The 21,545-nt window shown below is 30.4% G+C and overlaps 2 protein-coding genes across 3 annotated transcripts; both read right to left on the bottom strand.

The window, feature by feature from the left end:
* Positions 1-1,167: 1,167 nt before the first annotated feature.
* Positions 1,168-6,238, bottom strand: LOC108761099 (organic cation transporter protein). 2 transcript variants are annotated; one of them, XM_018507448.1, is made up of 10 exons: positions 6,167-6,238; positions 5,900-6,047; positions 5,011-5,230; positions 4,815-4,921; positions 4,420-4,574; positions 3,866-4,055; positions 3,637-3,763; positions 3,102-3,414; positions 2,562-2,746; positions 1,168-1,573 (listed from the first exon to the last, which is right to left on the bottom strand). In XM_018507448.1, the coding sequence occupies exons 1-10, from the start codon at positions 6,225-6,227 to the stop codon at positions 1,373-1,375; spliced, it is 1,707 nt and encodes a 568-aa protein (XP_018362950.1). In that variant the 5' UTR covers positions 6,228-6,238; the 3' UTR covers positions 1,168-1,372. The 2 variants fall into 2 exon arrangements, with proteins under 2 accessions (XP_018362950.1, XP_018362951.1); XM_018507449.1 differs by lacking the exon at positions 1,168-1,573 and adding an exon at positions 2,418-2,475.
* Positions 6,239-14,106: 7,868 nt separating this feature from the next.
* On the bottom strand, positions 14,107-20,894 carry LOC108761112 (organic cation transporter protein). The gene is made up of 10 exons (XM_018507465.1): positions 20,834-20,894; positions 20,414-20,561; positions 20,093-20,312; positions 19,882-19,988; positions 18,202-18,356; positions 17,138-17,327; positions 16,123-16,255; positions 15,610-15,922; positions 14,797-14,981; positions 14,107-14,357 (listed from the first exon to the last, which is right to left on the bottom strand). The coding sequence occupies exons 1-10, from the start codon at positions 20,892-20,894 to the stop codon at positions 14,157-14,159; spliced, it is 1,713 nt and encodes a 570-aa protein (XP_018362967.1). The 3' UTR covers positions 14,107-14,156.
* Positions 20,895-21,545: the final 651 nt, after the last annotated feature.

Raw genomic sequence — 21,545 nt, 5'->3', positions numbered from 1 at the left:
TATTTATAGATTTTAATATGTCATTCAACATCTTATTATTAAGATCGTTTCGAAAATGCGAATAAGCATCAAAAATTTGCTAAATTGCTAGTCAATTTAACTCGTGATATTACTGCGGTAGTTTAATAGAGTTAGCGTTTCAAGACCGAAAAATTATTTCGGCGCGCGTTTCTGTGGACTACACACGTAGTATATAAATTCACATAAGAATCATACAAGCATTAAGATCAGCTAAACCATTTTAGGCGTTGATTTCTATAGTTTGTGTTATCACTATATATATCCTATAATATATTATAATGATATAATCTATTTTAAACAACATGAAATTGATACATAAAGAATAATTTATATATTTGCATCTTTGACATTTATGCGCACAAATATCATATTATTTAAGTAATTTATTCAATGAAGTATTCATTTTTTTCTGTTAATGTTTTACATAAGTTCTTTACAACGAGATATAATACATTATTTTTCACGCTAAACATCATGCGATATCAACTACGTTTTTTAAAATCTGTAAAATTTTTATTGATATTTAATACTTCGATACAATGGTATATCTAATGTCTCGAAAATAAATAATGTGTGTATTCTCGTTTCGTTAGTACAAAAGAAACAAAAGTTTTATATGTAAAGGAATTTTTGCTCTGAATTGTAATACTCTTTATTGTCAGGTACGCCATTGTTTCCGCGTGTATAATACATGCGTATAAAAAAACTACAGTAAAATTAAAAACGACTAAAATATACATTTCGTCAAAATGATTTATAATAATTATACAATAAATTAACGACTGATATGATTTACGTCAGTACAATTGAACTATACAGGGTGAGAGAGTGAGAGAGGGAGCGAGGGAGAGAGACAGAGAAAGGAGAGAGAAAGAGAAATCTAACGTATCGTAGCCTGGAATTTTGTCATTTATCTCGTCATATATTAAAACAATATAAATAAATGGAAGCTATTGCTTATTTATGAAATACATTACTGTCATAAAAAATGGTAAAAAGCATTGTGTGTGTGTGTGTGTGTGTGTGTGATTTCTATACTATCTATAATTAAATTCATAAATGTAATCACTTCGAGATTTCTTTAGATAAATAGCCATAATTTTAAAGATATTAGTTTCTTAATCACTATCTGAATCTAATGAGTAGTAATGAGTACATTGTAAAAGGAATTAATATTTATAATAATAATATTGTTAAACATTTCTATCACGCGAGTCTCAGAGTCTAAGATGAATTTATCCGCATGCTAGCATCTTGTGGAGAGGTAACTAGCATCTCTATAAAATCCAGAAGGACAGATGCTGAAAAAATACACGAGGGATGCTAGGCATTTGCATAAATTAAAGCGTTCTTAACATTCTACGCTGCTTTTCTGACGAGGCGACATGTTAAAATGTGAAATTTTGCGAGTTTCTTTGCCGAGTTTTTCTGCCTCCCATACGGTGTCCGGAAGTTTCGTTCCTAAAGTTTCCGGGAAAATCAAAGACAAGACGCCTGCGATCATACCCATAGTCCCAAACAGAATAAATGGCAACGAAGGCATTATTTGCATCTGAATGTAAATAAGAAAACGTCATTAATGAAGTGTTTTAGACAATGTAGTTTGTACGATGAATTTCTCAAGAGTGATTGAAAAGTTCATGTAAAAAAGATTGCAAACATGCTATTTCAAATATTCTTCGCGTGCTCGAAATAAAATATTATTATAAAATACCACTAATGTCATTTATAAAAATCATATTGTTCCCTTATATTTCAGAAGTGACAATTAAAAAAACTAAACTTTTTAGAAATTATTTTTTAATAATAGAAAATTATTGACTGATCATCGGTGTAATATCAGCAAGAAGAATGTATAACTCTTAGAAATATGATCAAGTATTATTTTTGTTTCACAGTTCTTAAAAATCTATTACTATTTTGAGTTGTCACGATTTTGGTATCCTATAAAATCTTAACAAATCAGGAATAATTCATCAAAAGTAACATAACTTTAAATATTAACCAACAATTTGTCTGTATTTACCTTGAATTGAAATAACTAAATTTAAAATAAAACAATTTCTTTTTTAAAATTTTATTGTTAAAACTGTCTTAACTCTAAATGTTCTCTCTAGGAGACTTTCCTTTTTATTTACAAAAATGACAACTCAAAATGCTCTTGTAAAAGTTATGTATGATCTCTTTGAAAATTGTGAGAGTCGATATAAGTGCTATTTAGAAGTGACTGATAGAGTAATCTTTACATAACTTATTCACGTGGTAATAACTCGAAATCACATTTTTTATTACTTTTAAAGCAAGGGACTGATATGCATATTTATCAGGTTTAGAGAGAATATAAACACGAGAATGTATCAATGATAATTTTGAATATATAATATTATCTATAAGAACAAAAGTTTCTTGAAAATCCTATTAGATCCGAAATTACAGAAGAATAGATCCGCAAATCTGAAGTATTCGCGACACAACGTTATTCGGGAAGCACATATTAAGAAAATCTATGTTTATTGCAACATTTGTTTATATTGACTCACCAAAAGAGGTGTCTGCGGCGCTAAAATTGACCCAATGCGACCGATCATGCTGCAAAATCCGAGCAGGGAATTTCTGAGCGTTGTCGGGAAAAGCTCTGCCGTGAAGATGTAGGTAGTAGAGAACGCCATGGCGATACACAACTTCCCGATCATGTATAAAAATAAAGGTCCATGATTCCAGGTTCCTGAAACAGAGCAGCAATAAATCATCAGAATCGCGCGCCGTGGCAACCCATTATAAACTGATCTAATTACACGAACAACACGATTGTGACTAATTATAAACCGATCCATTTCTCCTTTTGCATATGGATCAAATTGATTTTGAAGAATATTTTAAGTGACGGAAGGATAGTTTTTTGAACAAAAGGATGCCGACGCGTATTCGATCGGGATATTTTTTTGTTTATTGACTGGCATTTTATAGAAGTAACTGTGCGAAAGGAGAAATGGGCAAAATCATTTCTGAAAAGTCACTCCAGGAACGTACCAAACTTCAACCAGCTCTGTCTGAGAAACCTCTTTTCTTTATCTCTTTACCTGCCGGTACGAACTGACTTGCGAGACAGAATAGCCCGCTCAGCATGAATGCACCAGAAAGCGTTGATTTACGGCCAATGTGATTGTTCAGCACGCAGCCGATGCAAAATGCTGGTATCTCGACTACCGCAACGAGTACGAAATTGAGGTACTTATCGCCGCCAAACGCCACTGAATTTAACGACAGTCCGTAATAAACGAACGTATTTGTAATCCAACAGAACGAGCAGACCAGCAGTCGAGTAAGTATCACTGAGCTATGTAGAACTTGCACGATCGGTTTTCTCTTGTCCAATATCACCAGCTCGCTTTTCTGAAAGATCCGCGTATTAATGTCATAATTACAAAAATCATGTGCAACTTACTACTTTATACTAGCGTAATATTTATAGAGTAATACAAAAGTTGCTGTACTGAAAGTTACGAACTATAGTTGTATCTTAGATAATAGTAAGTAAATTTGCAGAGAAGGCGTTTTTATTGCCATAATTAAATATACGTTTGCAAAAGAAAAAAGAAAGATAGGTGAACGTACCGTTTCAGCTACATTTTGCTCTCTGAACATATTGATGGCCTCGTTCGTTACTTGCAGGCCGTTCATTCGGGCCATTTTATAGTATATTTTATCCACTTTTTCATATTTTTTCTTTGACATTAACCATCTTGAAAACGATATTATGTATTGTACATACATTTCGCAGATAAGAGAATGAAAATGACATTCCACCGATATGCAAATGTTCATTAAAATTATACAAGATTACCTAACTGATTCTGGAATGACCAGAGGTACGAAAACAGCTAGTAGTGCCGGTCCGTATACTATCCTAAGAAGCATTCGCCAAGATTTTAATAAACTTGCGATTAATCCCAGTAAAACCTCACCCACAGCGAATGTGCTAGATATTATAACGCTTCCAAAGACTCTATTTTTCACTCCCATGGTCTCCATCCCTAAAGCGAACAAGTGCATGGCATAAATTAGTATCGAACATGATCACGCGTAAGGTATGTTGAAAAGAAACGTGGAATTAATATATATATATATATATATAAGCTCTAAATGCTGTTTTATAGAAATTTAAATGCATGCTATATAAATCTACAACTACAATTTTAATAAATAATTAAATGTACACATAGTAAATTCAATAAGTAACTCGACAATATCTGCATGTTGAATTTTAAGTATATTTCAAACGAGAGTAAAGAGCACTGCGTCCGTGAACTCATTACAAGACATAATAACGACGTAACGTTTACTGGTGTATATTTTTTACTCTTCCTGAACATATTTATTGTTCTATTATTAACGTACCTAAAATAAATCCCGCGCTGTAAATTCCAGCCACTATAGTGGCATTGACAAATTCGAATGTAAGAAACATCCAATAATTCACGGAGAAGGACTGTATCAAGCCACTGATTCCAGATAGAGACGTCGCCACCATTAAAATTGTTCGTCTCCCATACCTGAAAATGAAAGAATAAACACGGATATGCACTTCTCGTTGTACCGACAAAGCATATTTCTAATTCCTCGCAATACGCGTCATACGCTACACTTTCTTTTTTATCAAGAATTCATGAAATTGATTATTTGTAGGAACATTGTTACGGATCATCTTACTATTCTGCATTATGCAAAATTAAACGTATCCTTATATAAAATTAATTAATTAAAGTTTCGAAAATATTACGCTGATCTTTCACCTGTCAGATATGTATCCAGAGAACATCAAACCGACAAATTGACCGGTATGTTGTATCGTGCCCACCAACGTGAGTTTCCATCGATTAGCATCGCAGGTAAAATCCCACTGCGTTAAAATAAACAAAGGAAAAAAAATTAATCTGTTACTAAATCTCGGCAGATGCAAAATACACGCTGATTACTGAGTCACATTACTTCGTTAAGTATCGTATATTCATCCGAATCGTAAATCCAAGAATCACAGTCGCGAGTGACGTTGGTGAACGATGCTTCTGTGCATGTGTCCGAGTGATCGTTTTGTACCACATAACGAGTGCAACCGGAAATAACTCCGTCGATTATCGGCGCAGAAAAATTCAGCCATGACGGTTCGAATGTCGTATTCCCTGAATGCTCGCATTCCGGCACGAAACATCTTTAAATAATAAATAATTTCTTTCTTTTTTAATTTTCTGTCAGTAAGTTCGACATTGAGGAGTTTTAAATTATTGATTTAAATTATGTACCAAAACGTGCGAGGAAACTGTTATTATATTACCAAGAGAGAAAACTCTTTGTAAAGTAGAACTAATATGGCCAGCTTAGATATACTGAGTATACACATATCGATTGCAAAGTTTTTTTTTTGTTACGTTTATTATTCCAGATTATGACTTCTAATTCACCTGCTAAATATCGTGGAAAAAAGTAAATAAATAAATAAGTTAATTGTTTGAAAAATAGCTCTTTGTATATTCTTATATAAACATGTCGATGTGTTAATACACTTATAATCTTAATAAAAGTTTATATTGGATTTCTTTATTTTCCGTTACAAAGAGTAATACTACAAAGAGTAATACTAACATGTACTTAATATGACCTAAATGCTATACTATTTTTTTAATTCTTCACTACATTCACAAACGTAAATATGTATTTGAAAATGTCTTATATTTTTTAATATTCAAAAATATTTTCTCTTTTGAATCTGGCCATCAGTTTTCAATTTTAGATTCAGTAAAAAATTAAAAATAATCGTAAAGCTTAGATAAGCCATGTAGGGTCCGATTACTTTAATTAGTAAAGATACTCATATGTGTACCTGTAGTTAACCTTGCCCGCAGTAAATACATAAGAAAATGCGAATCCTGCCGTTAGCATCAATGTCATACTAATAAATGTGAATACCATGATCTGATAAAATCCAAATTTGTCTGTAGCATTTTCCGATGACGAATCGTTCGTAATTCCTATAAAAAAAAAGACTATGATCCGTTTTTCTCGATTAAGAAATCATAATAAGAAAAATTATTTTTCTGACGCTTTAGCAATTTTATGATTACGTTAATGTGAGTATAATCATTCATACCATTTTCTAATCCCGACCGCAGCGGGTCAACCTTGCCCTTTCTCGAGCAGCACAACCACATGCTGTCGTATACCGTACGCTGTAATCATATTTAAAATATATTACTTTCATTTACGTATTTTTTATTACTTATCGGAAATATCGTCACCAATCGAATCTGTTGTATTATATTTCAAGTTTTCTGATAACATCGCGCAATAAACAATGATGAACGATAAACAAAAAATTCCAATAATTTAGAGAGCTACTGTGCATTTTACAAAGGTGCTATTTTTGAAAATGCTAAGTCCATATTGTAATCGATTATTTGCACATAATGCAAAATAATTTTACATTGTAAATCGAAAAGCCAAGAACAAGACTTTGTGCAAAGTAATTGTCCGATTCGTATTTTATCATTTCCTTGTCGTATCGCTGAGCATACGATGGAACACATTTTCGGTTTTTGAACAACTATTATTTATTTCTAATGTCATATTTTTTTTATTTGTCACTGGGCGATAGAATCTCTAAAGAATGAGATTTTACTCTTTAAAGATTTTACTTCAAAGAACTTATTATAGAAAGTTTTTTACAAAAATTTCTGTTAGATTATTTAAGCGTACGCGTTTTAATGTGGAAATTTGCAGAGGAGCAGCTATGTATGCGATTCTCGTATTTCTAATTCAATTTTCGTAAAAATATACAAAATATACTTAATAAATAAATAAATAATTGTGAAATGTTTGAAAAATACCAGGAGAAATTTTAGTGCCCTTTCTCCCGTCGAAGGGTGCTTGTTGATCATTAACTTCTGTATGTGACATACGGGTATTGATTTTTAACGATATTGGAAACCGGAAAACCGCCACACTCGAAAGGAAGAGACAGAAAAAAGTTGAACCGCCAAATAAGATAAAGTAATTTTTCAATTGCGCCAGATTGCTGCCCCAATTGTGTAGTTATCCTATTAATTGCGTAATGTCACCATGCGAATGGTGAAATTGCGTAAAGGAAGTAACTATCAGCGCGTATATTACGATATTTATTATACATACTAATGTTGCGTCGCTATTTTGCGAAAGTTTTTAGTAAAGTTTAGCTATTTTTGCGATTTATGCGTGATAGGCATTATTTCCGCGAAAACGAGGTTTATGAGAAACTATAAGAAAATGTTAATAAATTAATAGAACATCTTGCTATTCCATTCATTATTCGCGTGAGGTGACTCGAGAAAATTTCTATAAATATCAGGGATGGTCGGTACAGCGTCGATATTTTAAATATCGACATTTTATCTATTTTCCCAATATTTTGAATCGATATTTGAACAAGAATATCGAACTTCTGATATAGGGTGCGCTCCGTTTTATGCTTACAGCACTTGTCATCATTTATCTTCATTTAATATTTGACAACAAGGATGAATTTATGCTTACAGCATGTGAGCGTGAAGACGAAATGTCCCACAGTTCATTATAAATTATGTATAACCGCATGTTAATTTAGTACGGATTAAGATTGGATTGAAACTTTCATTATTAATAGGTACTCATTGTTGCAAGAATGTATAAGATTAGAATCATGTAAGTAAATAAAATAAAAATAAAAATAAAATGTGTAAATGTATATATATAAAATATAAAAGTGTATTCTATACATACACAGTAAAAAATCGTGCGTCCATATTTAGAATTTTTCTTGTGTTACTACATTTTGATTATTACTTCAATGTAAAATAAACATACAACTGATATGTTATTATTTTTGTAATATTTTGATGTGTTAGATTCATGTCATCTTTCTTAACAATTGCGTATGTCATTTAAAAATGGAATATTATTTTGAGTATTTTTAATACAATTGTTTCAATTAATCTATATATCTCAAAGTTAATTTAATATCTAAGAATTTTTTTATTCACATTATACGAACAAAAATGTTTTATTAACATTTTCTTACGAATTACTGCAACTACTCTTCTATGTACTCTACTTATTTTATATATTAGTTTTAAATCACCCTTAAAGTCAAAATAACAAATATAAATGTAAAGTATTGTGTCAATTATTTAACATTCAATTATTTAACTAGCTCGTTAATAAATAACACAAGAGACGAATGAGTTATTTTAACTTAAAATTTAGAGTAGATCTCCTGGGACATGTAAAAAATGTTAAAATTAACATTTTCTTTTTTACTGTGTATACGTTATATAAAATAAAAAGTAAAATGTATATGCAAATATAATATATTTCACTTACAAGTTATATACATAACATTATATACATCTATATATATAATGTACTAGTTGCAATAAAAATAATTTTTTTTAAATTCTGATTAGAATAATTATTCAAAGGATCGATGAAACAGTCTTAAAATGATCTCTAACCGTTATTTTTGTAAAAAGATCGCTTTTTTGTGCATCGCGTATCAATATGCATTGCCTAAAAATAGAAATATCGATCAACAATATCGCATATTATCTAACCGATATTTTAAAATATCAATATTTCTGTTTACGATATATCGCGAAACGAAATTTTTCCGATTTTTTTCGAGATTTTTTTCTGTATCGCCCATCTCTACCAAATATGATTCAGTGAACCAACGCGTAACGGTTCAAATTAATCTTGGAGATATTGAGAAGACATACATGTATTTTACTTTTGGAGAACACGCGGTACAGGAAATGAGGCAACAAAAAATGAGCTATTAGTTCCATGATTTTTTAAATATTCTTTTAGTTCGCGAAAGGGGAGCTCTTGCGTAATAGTCGAGCCATATGATTTCATATATAATGGATTCTAAATACGATCGTAATTAAATATCAGGAGGCAAATCATACTCAAATTATAAAGCAAGGGCGGTTTTGTATTCGCACAAATATATTACATCTCATCAGCAAATAAAACAATATAATAAAAAAATATTATATGTAATAATACACATATATATATACATATATATATGTAAATATATTATATATGTATATACACAATTACACAGAATCACACAAACATTTTTTGAAGAAAAAGACAAGCCAAAGTAGGTGTTCCTTATGGATTTTGGGTCGCTGAATTCGAATTCGTAAGACGTTTTGCTCCATCGTCCAATTTTTTAGATAATCGAGAAAATTGAAATATTTGAGGAAAGAACGAAAATAAATATGATATTAAAATGTGGTCGCAGAATTGATTTAAATATATTTTGGTAAATTAAAAAAATTAATGTAAGAAACAAAAAGAATTTGCTTATTATTAATGTTAGGTATAGCCTAAGGTTGTATTTATGTTGGAGCAATCATAATTAAACGATAAGTACAGCGGTACTAGCGAAGTAGCGAAAATAAATGCATTGGTTTCCATATATAATTAAGTATTTATATTGGAGCGCGGAGCGAGGCTTTGTAGTCAACCAGCAATAAAAGTTGTTAAGAAAGAGAAATTTGAACTTCTATGCTGTCATCGATTATAACAATGTTGTTCAGAATTTATAATTTTAAGCTTATAATTGAAGTTTGTCGGTGTTCGTGCCACTATTGCCGTTCCCATTCCTCACTTCATAACTATTGTATATTTTCGTAACGCGCAACACTTAGTTTCAGGGATAAACCAATTTGAAATCGTTAAACATTTTTTACATATTATTCCACTTAAAAAAAACGCATTTGTAATAGTACTTTACGCAGATCTTCAACATGCCCTTTTATAATATCTGTAGGTAATAGTAGTTCTTCTGAATCACTCATTTTCGGAGACGATTCACCTCAGTCAGAAGTTAGAAATATACTATCGTTACAGCTCCACTATAAACACATCAAAGAAAGATACATGTAATTAGTCATTATCGCAACTCTTATCACCGCTTTTATAATTTTTATCATTGCTCTAAAATAAACACATTCTAATACTCCATAAAACAAATTGGTGTTAAGTATTACTTTACAGCAGTCAGACGATCTGCGTGTTATGAAAGGTTTTTTAGCTTCAGAAATAGATATTTTAACAATTACTTTTGGAAGATAAAATAACAATTACAATAAAACCTTCCATGACGCAAATCGCCTGACTGTTTGTTGCACAACAGTATTTTACACCAACTTGTTTTATAACACGTCAGACTATAATACCTAACATTAGTAAATTCTTTTTGTTTCTTATACTTTCTTTAATTTATCAAAATATATTTAAATCAGAGTTTTGCGATCATATTTTAATGACATTTATTTTTGCTCTTTTCTTAAATATTTCAATTTTTACAAATATTCCTCTATTTCTCTTGATTATTTAAAAAAAATTGCACGTGATGTAACAAAATGGCGTATAAGACAATTTTAAGATATCTTTCAGAGTTCTTTATGAATCGTATAATAAAGATATTTCTTAAAGAACAGCTGTTAAAGATGTCATAAAATTGTCTTATACTTAAGCTAATTTTGGACATTCTGCTTATTGAGTTACGAATTCGGATTCCGAGATCCAAAATCTATAGGAAACACTTACTCTGATTTGTGTTTCTCCAAAAAATTGTTTGTGGTCCTGTAAATTATTATAATTTATACATATATATATATAATAATATAATTAATTATATATATAATAATATATATAATTAATTATAAATAACGAAATTACACACAACTTAAAATTAACTAAACTCGAAGCTCTAAAATTGGATTAAATTATATTTTATAAATTACTAATATTTTACTAATATTTAAAAAAAATTAAGTCAATGATAAATTAATTCTACAAGTGATAGATTCAAATGTTCTTAGACTAAAAATAAAACTTATTAAGCTGTTATTATCGTTTACTTCATATATATATATATTACGCTTTTACAACTAAAAAAATTATTCATATGCTTTGGAAATCTCACCTGTCGAGAATACATTAATAACCATAACAATAACTATCGTAAGAACTATTAAGAATATATCCATATTATTATCTTACTTTAATCCTGTATCTTGTTTCGATACTTTTAAAAATCAGTCTCCACACAGTTCAATATAATAGAATTATCTGCACAATAGCACTGGCATTTCGACGTATTTACGCACAAAATACATACTTTAATGTAATTATAGCTGATAATATTAGAACACCACGTATTTCTTTTTCTTCTTTTCTTTGCGTATTATGTACACTCGCTTTTTGGAAAAGGATTTCACCAAGTCGACGTTTACGATTCTTGCTTCTATCGCGATCCAAAAGCGACAGAATATTTTAAGCGCACGTATTCTTCTTCGTGCGGACCGTATCTACATATTCTATTACCTTAAAACAGAGCACTCAATAAGTCCAACATCCGTCATGAGTAAGGGCGTTCAGCCTTCTAAACGCTGTAAATCCCGTCTCTACGCACACGAGACGCAAGCTATACGATACAGTTTTTGTTCGTCCACATGGACAATCAACGATGAGTGAATTCATGAATTACAGCCAATACCACCACTGCCGGACACCCGTTGGACTTTGTATACACCTACCTGTTTCCATTTCGCAAAAATAACAAGTACTATCTCTTTGAAGGTAAATGCATTTTACGGTGATAACCATACGATGTTTGAGCAAGTATAATAAGACAAGTCTAACATTTTCATAGAACGGCTAAATTTATGGGAGAATAACGATTTATTTTATTGTGAAGAAATAAATGTTGAGACTATTGGCAGATGTATCTTCAATGGACAATTCTTATATCCGGAAAGTCCTCGAAAAGTGTTTTCGAGATAAGCGATTTAACATAGTAAAAAAGTGCTAGGATAAATATTAACCAAATACATGCGCTCAAAAAATAATTACTGTATAACTACTTTTAAGATGAAAAATCAGAACAAGATCAAGATGACGTCATCTTTTAACTGCGACTTTATTGAATTTTATTTTTCAATTTGACATATATACATGAACGCGAGATCATTACATATATTTGCTCTTTTGAATCTTGACCATCAGTTTTCAATGTTTAACTCTGCAAAAAATTAGAAAAATCACAAAGGTAACTAGATCCTATAAAGCTTTGTATTGAATTTTTCTATTTTTTTGCAGTCCTAAATTGAAAACTGATATATTCAAAAGAGTAAATATTTCTGAACATTAAAAGAATAATGAAACGTTTTCAAATATTTACATGAGTGCAACGAAGATTTTAAGAAAAGGTAGCATTTTTATCTTATTGGTTTATACATATGTTCCCAATATGACTGTATGTTTTCCTTCTTTTCGTAAAGGAACGTTTACGTTTCGTAAGTTTTTGTTTCAAATTATATCATATATTATTATCATAATATGGTCTACGAAAATCAATAACCAATCTCTAATTATGGAAAGCAATTAGCTATGAAATATTACATCACAATCCCGACGATCTGCATTTTATTTTACTGAATAACAGAATAAATAAATTGATCAATGAACTAATGCAATCAAGTTAGATGGACAGCATGCACGACTCAATTACTAATGCTATCTGTTAAATTCACTGTATAATTCACAAACAACTAATATTGGGTACTAGATACGAGGCAATACAGAGTTCGATTACCTTATTTGATACAGGATAATGGGTGCTGTCCATTTAACTACCTAATGCTACAAATGCTTCGAAGCATTTGATTGACCAATCAGAAGAAAGAATTTTATTAATTGACCAATCAAAGAATGTTTCAAAGCATTTGTAGCATCAAGTGGACTATATATAGTCAATAAAATTATTATATATAGTGTTGTGCATGCGTGCGCACGCACGGGTATGTGTGTGATTGATAATATGTAAAACAGTATAAATTTTACAAATGTATATTAATACGATATCTTCTAAAATATTTGTTTAATTTATAATAAATTTTAGTAGCTAATTTATTTACTAATAAATTTATTTTGTATTAGATAAATTTATAACAATTACTTGCTATTATTTCAAGCATTTACATATAATATGTTTTCATACAATATTTATTTTATTTTAATTATTCCAATTATACATTATTACTTATTTATTATGCATATATTATAAGTACTGATAACCTTAACTTATGTTATTCAATTTATATTATTATTTCAAATTTATAATATATGATACACTCTTATCGTATTTGTACTTTTAATATTACATAACGATTATTTGAAATGTTTTTAGTTTCTACGCACTTCAACAAGTTCCAATAGCTTGGTACCAAAGAAGAAAGTACTACGAATGTAGGCGTCATAAATTCTTTCTATAATGCAGATTAAATCTCGGAAACTCTGATGAAAAGTACGAATTTCTGGCAAAAAAAACCTACTGTGACGTGAGTTTTCCAACGCTAGGGTACGAAAAACACCCCAACATTTCGATTCTGTAACTTTTAATGACAGTTTGATACCGTTATATTGATATCGTTGCTTTTTTATCATTATTATGTATAATACTTGCGTAATGACAATATAACAATACCTACTTTGATGATATTGTTGTTAAAAGCTATAGAATCGGGGTACATGTGATTATTCTTAGATTAAACTTTTAAAAGCTGTCACTATTTTCTTAGCATAAAGAAAAAGAGAAAGAAACAAAGAGAGAGAGAGAGAGAGAGAGAGAGAGCTTAGAAAGAGAGAGATAATAAAGATAGAATGATACAAACGCTGATAATGTGTTTCCCGAACGCAGCCTTAAAAAACTCTTGATTTCTTCATTGTGTAATAATCTGGTAATAGTTATTACTTCAAAATTTTCTTTATGTAAGTATAGTCATAATTTTATAACGATACGTAATATATTAGTCATGATCACAATTGACATGATATCTCAGGTGAATACATAAAAAAAAGAACTAATATTTCATAATATTATTATCACACGAATCTCAAAGCTTGAGATGATTTCATTCACATGCTAGCATCTTGCGAAGAGATAACTAGCATTTTTATAAAATGTAGAAGAGAGGAAAGTTACTTATATCTAAAAAAATGCATGGCAAAACGAACAGCGAGGTGCTAGGCATTTGTATAAAACGTCCTTAGCGAATGTTCATGTGGTACGGCAGTGTATTAAGATCCGGGATTTTTCGAGTCTTGTTTGACTTGCCGATCTCCTCTGCCTCTCGTACGGTGTCTGGAAGTTTCAATCCTAAAGTTTCCGGAAAAATCAGAGACAGGATGCCCGCAATCATGCTCATGGACCCGAATAGGATTAGTGGCAGCGAAGGCATTATTCGTGCCTGAACATAAATAAAGATATGAATATATTAACGAAATATAAATAATAATTAACGAAACATTTAAAACAGTATATTTTATATGATAAATTTCTGAACAGTAATTGAAAATTTCAAAAAAAGATTGTAAATATGCTGTTGCAGAATATTTTTTGTTCGAAACAAAATATTATAAAATACTACTCCAATTATATAAATTATATCACACTTATTAAATTTAAAAACGGAAATATATGTGTAGTTATTTTAGAAATCATATTTACATTTATTATATTAATGAAATTGCAAATACTAAATAAAATCGTGCAATAAAAACAGTAATTATAAGTATACTTTATACCATATTTTTATCACACCTTTACGGTATAACGTTATTAAAGCACAATCTAAGAAACGCGAGTTAAAAGAGCATCTGTTTATTGCAACGTGTCTTTTGATTTACCAAAAGAGGTATTTGCGGCGATAAGCTTGCCCCAATGCGGCCCATCATGTCGCAAATTCCGAGCATGGAATTCCTGAGTGTTGTCGGAAACAGTTCTGCTGTGAAGAGGTACACAGTCGAAAACGCCATAGCGATAGACAACTTCCCAGCCATGTATAAAAGTAAAAATCCATAATTCCAGGCTCCTGAAACAGTGGCGATAAATTATCGGGATTGTGCTCCATTCATGGTAACCCATTATAACCAGCATAATTATATAAACACAGTCGCGATTAAGCTGAACGACACCGACACGTAGCGTTAGCACGCTTTTTGCCTTTGGATGTAGATTACATATGTACTTAAGTAACTATACAATTTACAGATAAATGACACAAAATTCAATTTCGTCAAATCTCACAATCAGTCAAAACGTGATATCATCTCGACTTTATCGTCACAATCAAGTATTACTTGGGTAACATGCGACGTGTCACACATTTGCAACTTATGTTTCTGCGCGTTTACAACTCACGCGCGCTTGCAATAGATTAAACTTCGCGATTTCAACGAGGACATATGTAAATATAGAGATTGTAATAATTTCATGGAAAAAAGGAAGAAATAGGAAAGAAAACTTTCACAGTTTAAATAATAGCAGACATAATATAGCAAAGTGCACATTGTCGACATTATTGTTTCAAAAAATACTTTCAAAATTCTCTCCTTGCAAAAATTTCTCTAGTAAATTCGATTCAACAGCTTTCACAAGCGATCCATCAATGAAAAAACAGAATGTCTATATCCGAGAAATTTATTTTTTTATCTCTTTACCTGCTGGTATAAACAGAGATGTGAAGCAGAATGTTCCACTCAGTAGAAATGCACTGGAAAGCGTTGGCTTACGGCCAATATAATTGTTCAATATACAGCTGATGTAATATGCTGGTATCTCAACTACCGCGATTAGCACGAAATTGATATACTTATCCCCGGCTAACGATACGGAATTCAACGACATTCCGTAATAAATGAACGCGTTCGCAAGCCAGCAGAACGAGCAGACTAGCAATCGAATGAGTACCACTGAGCTATGTAAAACTTGCACAATCGGTTTTCTCTCGTCCGATACCACTAGCTCGCTTTTCTGAAAAATCATATCAATCTCATAGTCACAAAGATCATATCTAACTCACTACTTTATATTGACGTTTATAGAGAATAATACAAAAGTTGCTTACTGTACTGAAAGTTACGAACAATATTTTAGATAACAGTAGCCAATTTGCAAATAAGACATTTTTAATGTTATAATTAGACATGTGGATTTACAAAAAAGAGACGTACCGTTTTAGTCTTAATTACACTTAGCTCTTTGAACGTATTGATGGCCTCGTCTGTTACTTGCAAACCGTTCATTCGGGCCATTTTATGGTATATTTGATTTACTTCTTCGTGTTTATCCTTAGATAGTAGCCACCTTCAAAATTATATTATATGTTATACACACTTTGCGCAAATAAAAAGAATTCTACCGCATATAAAAATTCTTTAATAAGTTCCGATTAATAGTTTAGTATAAAAAGTTAAAATTAAGATAATAAATAATTCTAACAAATCTTTCAAATAATTTAGAAAAAACATATAATATACAGCACAGGCAATAGGAGTCAACGCTGATTATCAATTAGCGCAATTCTTCTGAATACAAAAAATATAAATCTTGACTTTTTGAACGTTTCATGCTTTGAGTCTTCATCAGCAATCTTTCTCTTTAGCGCAACAGTTGGAGTATTGCATAACAAAATAATATCTCCAACGTTTTTCCTCTCAAAATTTAACCATTAACTGTTGTGATGTAACTTTGTGAGTGTGTGACTTACATCACAACAGTTAATTATAGTTAAATTTTGAGAGGAAAAACTTTGGAGATATTCTTTTGTTATGCAATACTCCAACCGTTGCGCTAGGGGGAAAGATTGCTGATGAAGACTCAAAGTATGAGTGGAAACGTTCAAAAAAAAATCAAGGTTTATATTTTTAATATTAAGAAGAATTTCGCTAATTGATAACCAGCGTTGACTCCTATTGCCTGTACTGTATGTCATATGTTTTTTTAAAATTGTTTTAATTTAAAGAGTCTATAAAAACTTATTAGCTTTTGTTAATTTGTAAAATCTCTCAAACTTTTAATTACGTTACTTTCAACTGAATTCGGGATAAATATCCGGAATCGATTGCACATGTAAATCAATAAATGTAATCTAATAAATTGTAGATAATATTCGCTGAAAATTAAAATCTTTTTAATCGATCAGAATATCCCGATACGATAATATTCATTAAGATTGAAAAGAATTACCTAACTGATTCTGGAATGACTAGAGGCAGGAAAATAGCTAGCAGCGCTGGTCCGTACACTACTCTAAGAAGCATTCGCCATGATCTGAGCCAACTGGCGAACAATCCCAATAAAATCTCACCTATGGCGTACATAGAGCTGATAATAGTGCTTCCATAGACTCTGTTTTTCGCTCCCATCATCTCCATCCCTGAGAGCGAACAAAACCACATATAAATTAAACCACATATAAATTACATATAAGTTGAAAAGAAACAAGAGGAATTAATAAATATTGGGAAATCCATGCAGGGATTTCAATCTGTGATTCTAAGCTAGGGAAATATAAAATATAAAGAGGAAAATAACAACAATTTTTACCTGTATTAAATGACTTTTACGTAATATGCTACTAACAACATTTTTATGGTGTAGAAATATATACATATATATATACATATATATGTGTGTGTATACAAATGTAAAAAGATTAATAAGGATCCAAGATATATTGCAGTACTTAAGATATTTTGAAATCTGTTCGACTCTAATGCATTCGAGAGGATCAAGATGGGTCTAAAATTTCATATTTTTGTTTTACATTTAGCGGGAATCAAAGAATATGTTTTTATATAGATCTAAATGCATGTTCCATAAAGCTGTAACTATGATCTTAATAAACGTACATATTTGCTTAGACTTCATTTATTTTATTATTTTGATTCTCTCTCTCTTTCTCATCATGGAATGAAAATAAATGTTTTAGCAACACAAACTTCAATCTACTCGTAATTGACTATTAAATTTTTCTTATTTACGGTTTGCATTTAACGAGTTCTGTCAATTTGATTATTTTAATAAACCACGTAAATTCAAAATAAACAACTAGAAAAAATTTATATGTCGCATATTTGCATCCGCGTATTTGCAAACGCGAATAAAGAGCATTGCATCAAGAATTTGTTCCGCTGCACCATTTGTGAACACTTATAAACAGAATAGGACGTATAAGTATAACGTTTATAGGTGTCGCATATATTTTTTATTCTCAAAGATACGTATTTATTGTACCATTATTAACGCACCTAAAATGAATCCCGCGTCGTATATTCCAGCTGCTATGAAAGCATTAAGGAATTGGAAAACGAGAAACATATAATAATTCACGGAGAAGGAATGTATCAAACCACTAACTCCAGATAAAAACGTCGCCATCGTCAAAACGACTCGTCTCCCATATCTGGAAATAAAATTGTAAACATGGACCCACAGATGTGCATTCACAGATTTATATAACTAGACTGATCATTTCGATTATTTTGTATATGATAGAAAGAGACTAACATCATCCTTTACAAGTTACATGGTCGTATAACAGTTAATTTAATGTAAATATAATCCTAGATTTTATTATACATAATAGCTAATTATTATGCGTAATAATATTATATGACTATAAATTAGTCATATAATATAATAAAATTTAAATTTATCTTTTACTTTTAAAAATTTACTTCAAAATGAAATTAAGGTTTTTAAAGGTAACTTTTTAAGAGTTTACTTGAGAAATTTTGAGGTAATTTAAAGTGTGAAGCTTATTTTATTAAAGTAATCTAAAAATTTTAAAGACTAACTTTAAAATAATTTTTAAAAAAATTAAAGGTTTTATTATTTTTATTCTAGAATTTAAAGTTTTAAAGTATAAGGCTAAGCTTAAAATTCGCTCGTGAACATGTGGTATTGCCACCAGATGGACATGACAGTGATGCATTTTCTCGTTAAACAATATACATACAGTGAGAACAAAAAATATTCATACAATTTGTTATAAAAAAATCTTATTTGTAGAAAATAAACATTAATTAGCAAAAAAAACGTTAACAATACAAGGCAAATGAAAGTAAGGCGCGGTAATTGGAACGCAGATACAATTATAAAAACTTGTGACAATTTCTTACATAGATGTATTTAAGAAACTATGTTAAAATTCCGAACATTTCGGCCAACATTTGAGGCCATCATCAGTGAAATACAGAAATTTAAACACGTGGAGATTTCCTTGCAAACTCACAAACAGATCGAGTGACTGCTCAAATGTAAATTTAAATCCCTTCAATTTGGTTCCATGCCAAAGATGAATTGTAAAAATACCAATTCTAAGAGGGAATTGCACGTTATTAATTGCACTAATTTTTCTAAAATAAAATAAAACACTCACCTGCAGGCAAGAATGCAAGAAAAGCACAAAAGATATCACAATAACTGTACATATCCGAACATAAATGTATAATTAGAATAAGAAGATGTTATCGTTATGAAATATTAATTAGCAATTTTATACAATGAATATATTCTGTTCTAACACAAATAAACGAGCTTCACATGTATTACTGATTTTAGAAGCAAAATTTCTCGCTGTACGAATACTTTTTGAGCATTCAAACAATACAATTTTTAATTTTCGCTTATTTTTCAAATGATATATTTTCTATATTTAATACACATCTTTTTGGTATATATAATTTTAAGACACATACGGTCTATTTTATTCTATATGAATAAATTGTTAATTATCCAACGAGAATTGATCATTAATTAAACATCGAATCGACGTCAAATTGATCTTGAAATTATCGTATTTATATCGATTCGACTTATTTCTCGCTGGATAATATTTACTTTTTAAAAATAAAGTTTTTTTAAAAATATTTTCTACATACAAATACTTTTTGCACTCACTGTATATACATATTTTATTCTCTCACCTGTCAGATATGTATCCAGTGAAAATTAAACCGACAATGTGACCGATATTCTGTATTGTGCCCACTAACGTGAGTTTCCATTGATTATCATCGCAAGTAAAATCCCACTACATTGAAATAAGTGAAGAAAAAGGAAATCAATTTGCCGTTAAATCTCGGCGAGTTTAAAAATACTTTAAAAATACGCCTTAATTACTGCAAGTCACATTACCTCGTTGAGTATCGTATACTCATCCGGATCGTAAATCCAAGAATCACAGTCGCGAGTGACGTTGGTGAACGATGCTTCTGTACATGTACCTAGTTGATCATTTCGTACTACGTAACGCGTGCAACGAGAAATGACTCCGTTGATTGTTGGCGCGGAAGCATTCAACCACGGCGGTTCGAACGTCGTGTTCTCTGCATGCTCGCATTCCGGCACTAAACATCTACATTTTCAATTTAAACAATTGCTTTTTTCTTCTTAAATTCTCTCTTAATCACAAATAAAAGTTTGACATTGTCTCAAATAGGTTTATTTTATACATACCTGTATTTAACTTCGCTCGTAGTAAACATGTAAGAAAACGAAAATGCTGCCGTTAGCATCAATGTTATACCGATGAATGCGAATATTACTATCTGATAAAGTCCAAATTTTTCTATATCGTTCTCTACTGATTGATTATTTGTAGCTTCTATAAAAATGAATAAAGATTCTGTTATATGATCTGTTATGATTTCTTAATCGAGAAGCATTAAGAAATCATATAACAGAAAAAATTACCTTAAGCTATGTTATGTTAAATATAATATTATTTTGTGTGATATATTAAGCCAATTAAATATAATATCGATTTGCACAGTAAAAAATATTTTGCGATATTTTATTTAAGATCATTCTTCCAACACATATATCGCTTTTGCATTACCATTTCACGATTATGTTAATTGTGAATGTCATTCATACCATTTTCCAGTCTCGATCGCGGATCAACTCCGTTCCTTCTTAATAAGCAACACAGCCGCATGATATCGTCTCGTAAGCTGTAATCATATTCGCAATTTATACTATTATTTACCGAAAATCAATTCGCCATTGCGGCAGCCGGTCAAACATACAATATGGCGCTTTATGTTTCAAATTTTCTAGGAACATCGCGAATAAAAAATAATATCAATCGTATCAAGTGAGGAGGGAGAGAGGAAAGGAGGGGGGAGAGGGGAGAGACAGAGAGAGAGAGGGAGGAAACAACTTCGTCGCTGAACGATTGGAGTTAAACATTTCTCAAATATTAAAAAAATATTTTAAATGTAAATAATTATTTTTTAAATCTTAAATAAACATTTTTTAAATAAATGCTTTTTAAATGTTAAAAAACGTTTTCTTAAACATTAAAAAATATTTATTAAATATTAAAACAAAAACGTTAAATAGTTACTGTTATATCATATTATTATTTTGATCTGTAGTGTCATAGTGAGGTCAAACTTTTATAACTATATAATAATGTCATACACAATCAGCAAACAATCAGCAAACAATCAGCAAAATATTTTAAAAAATGTTTTTAAAAGCACTTTAAAAACATTTTTTAAATATTTTTGAAAACGTTAAAATAAACATTTTTTTTTATAAGAAAAGGTGACTAACCCATTTTTAACGTTTTTAAAGATATTTA

This window comes from Trachymyrmex cornetzi, unplaced genomic scaffold (assembly GCF_001594075.2).
Source record: "Trachymyrmex cornetzi isolate Tcor2-1 unplaced genomic scaffold, Tcor1.1 scaffold24, whole genome shotgun sequence".
NCBI classification, from domain to species: Eukaryota; Metazoa; Arthropoda; class Insecta; order Hymenoptera; family Formicidae; genus Trachymyrmex; species Trachymyrmex cornetzi.
The sequence above is the reverse complement of the archived record's forward strand: the minus strand, read 5'-3'. Positions and strand labels throughout refer to the sequence as shown.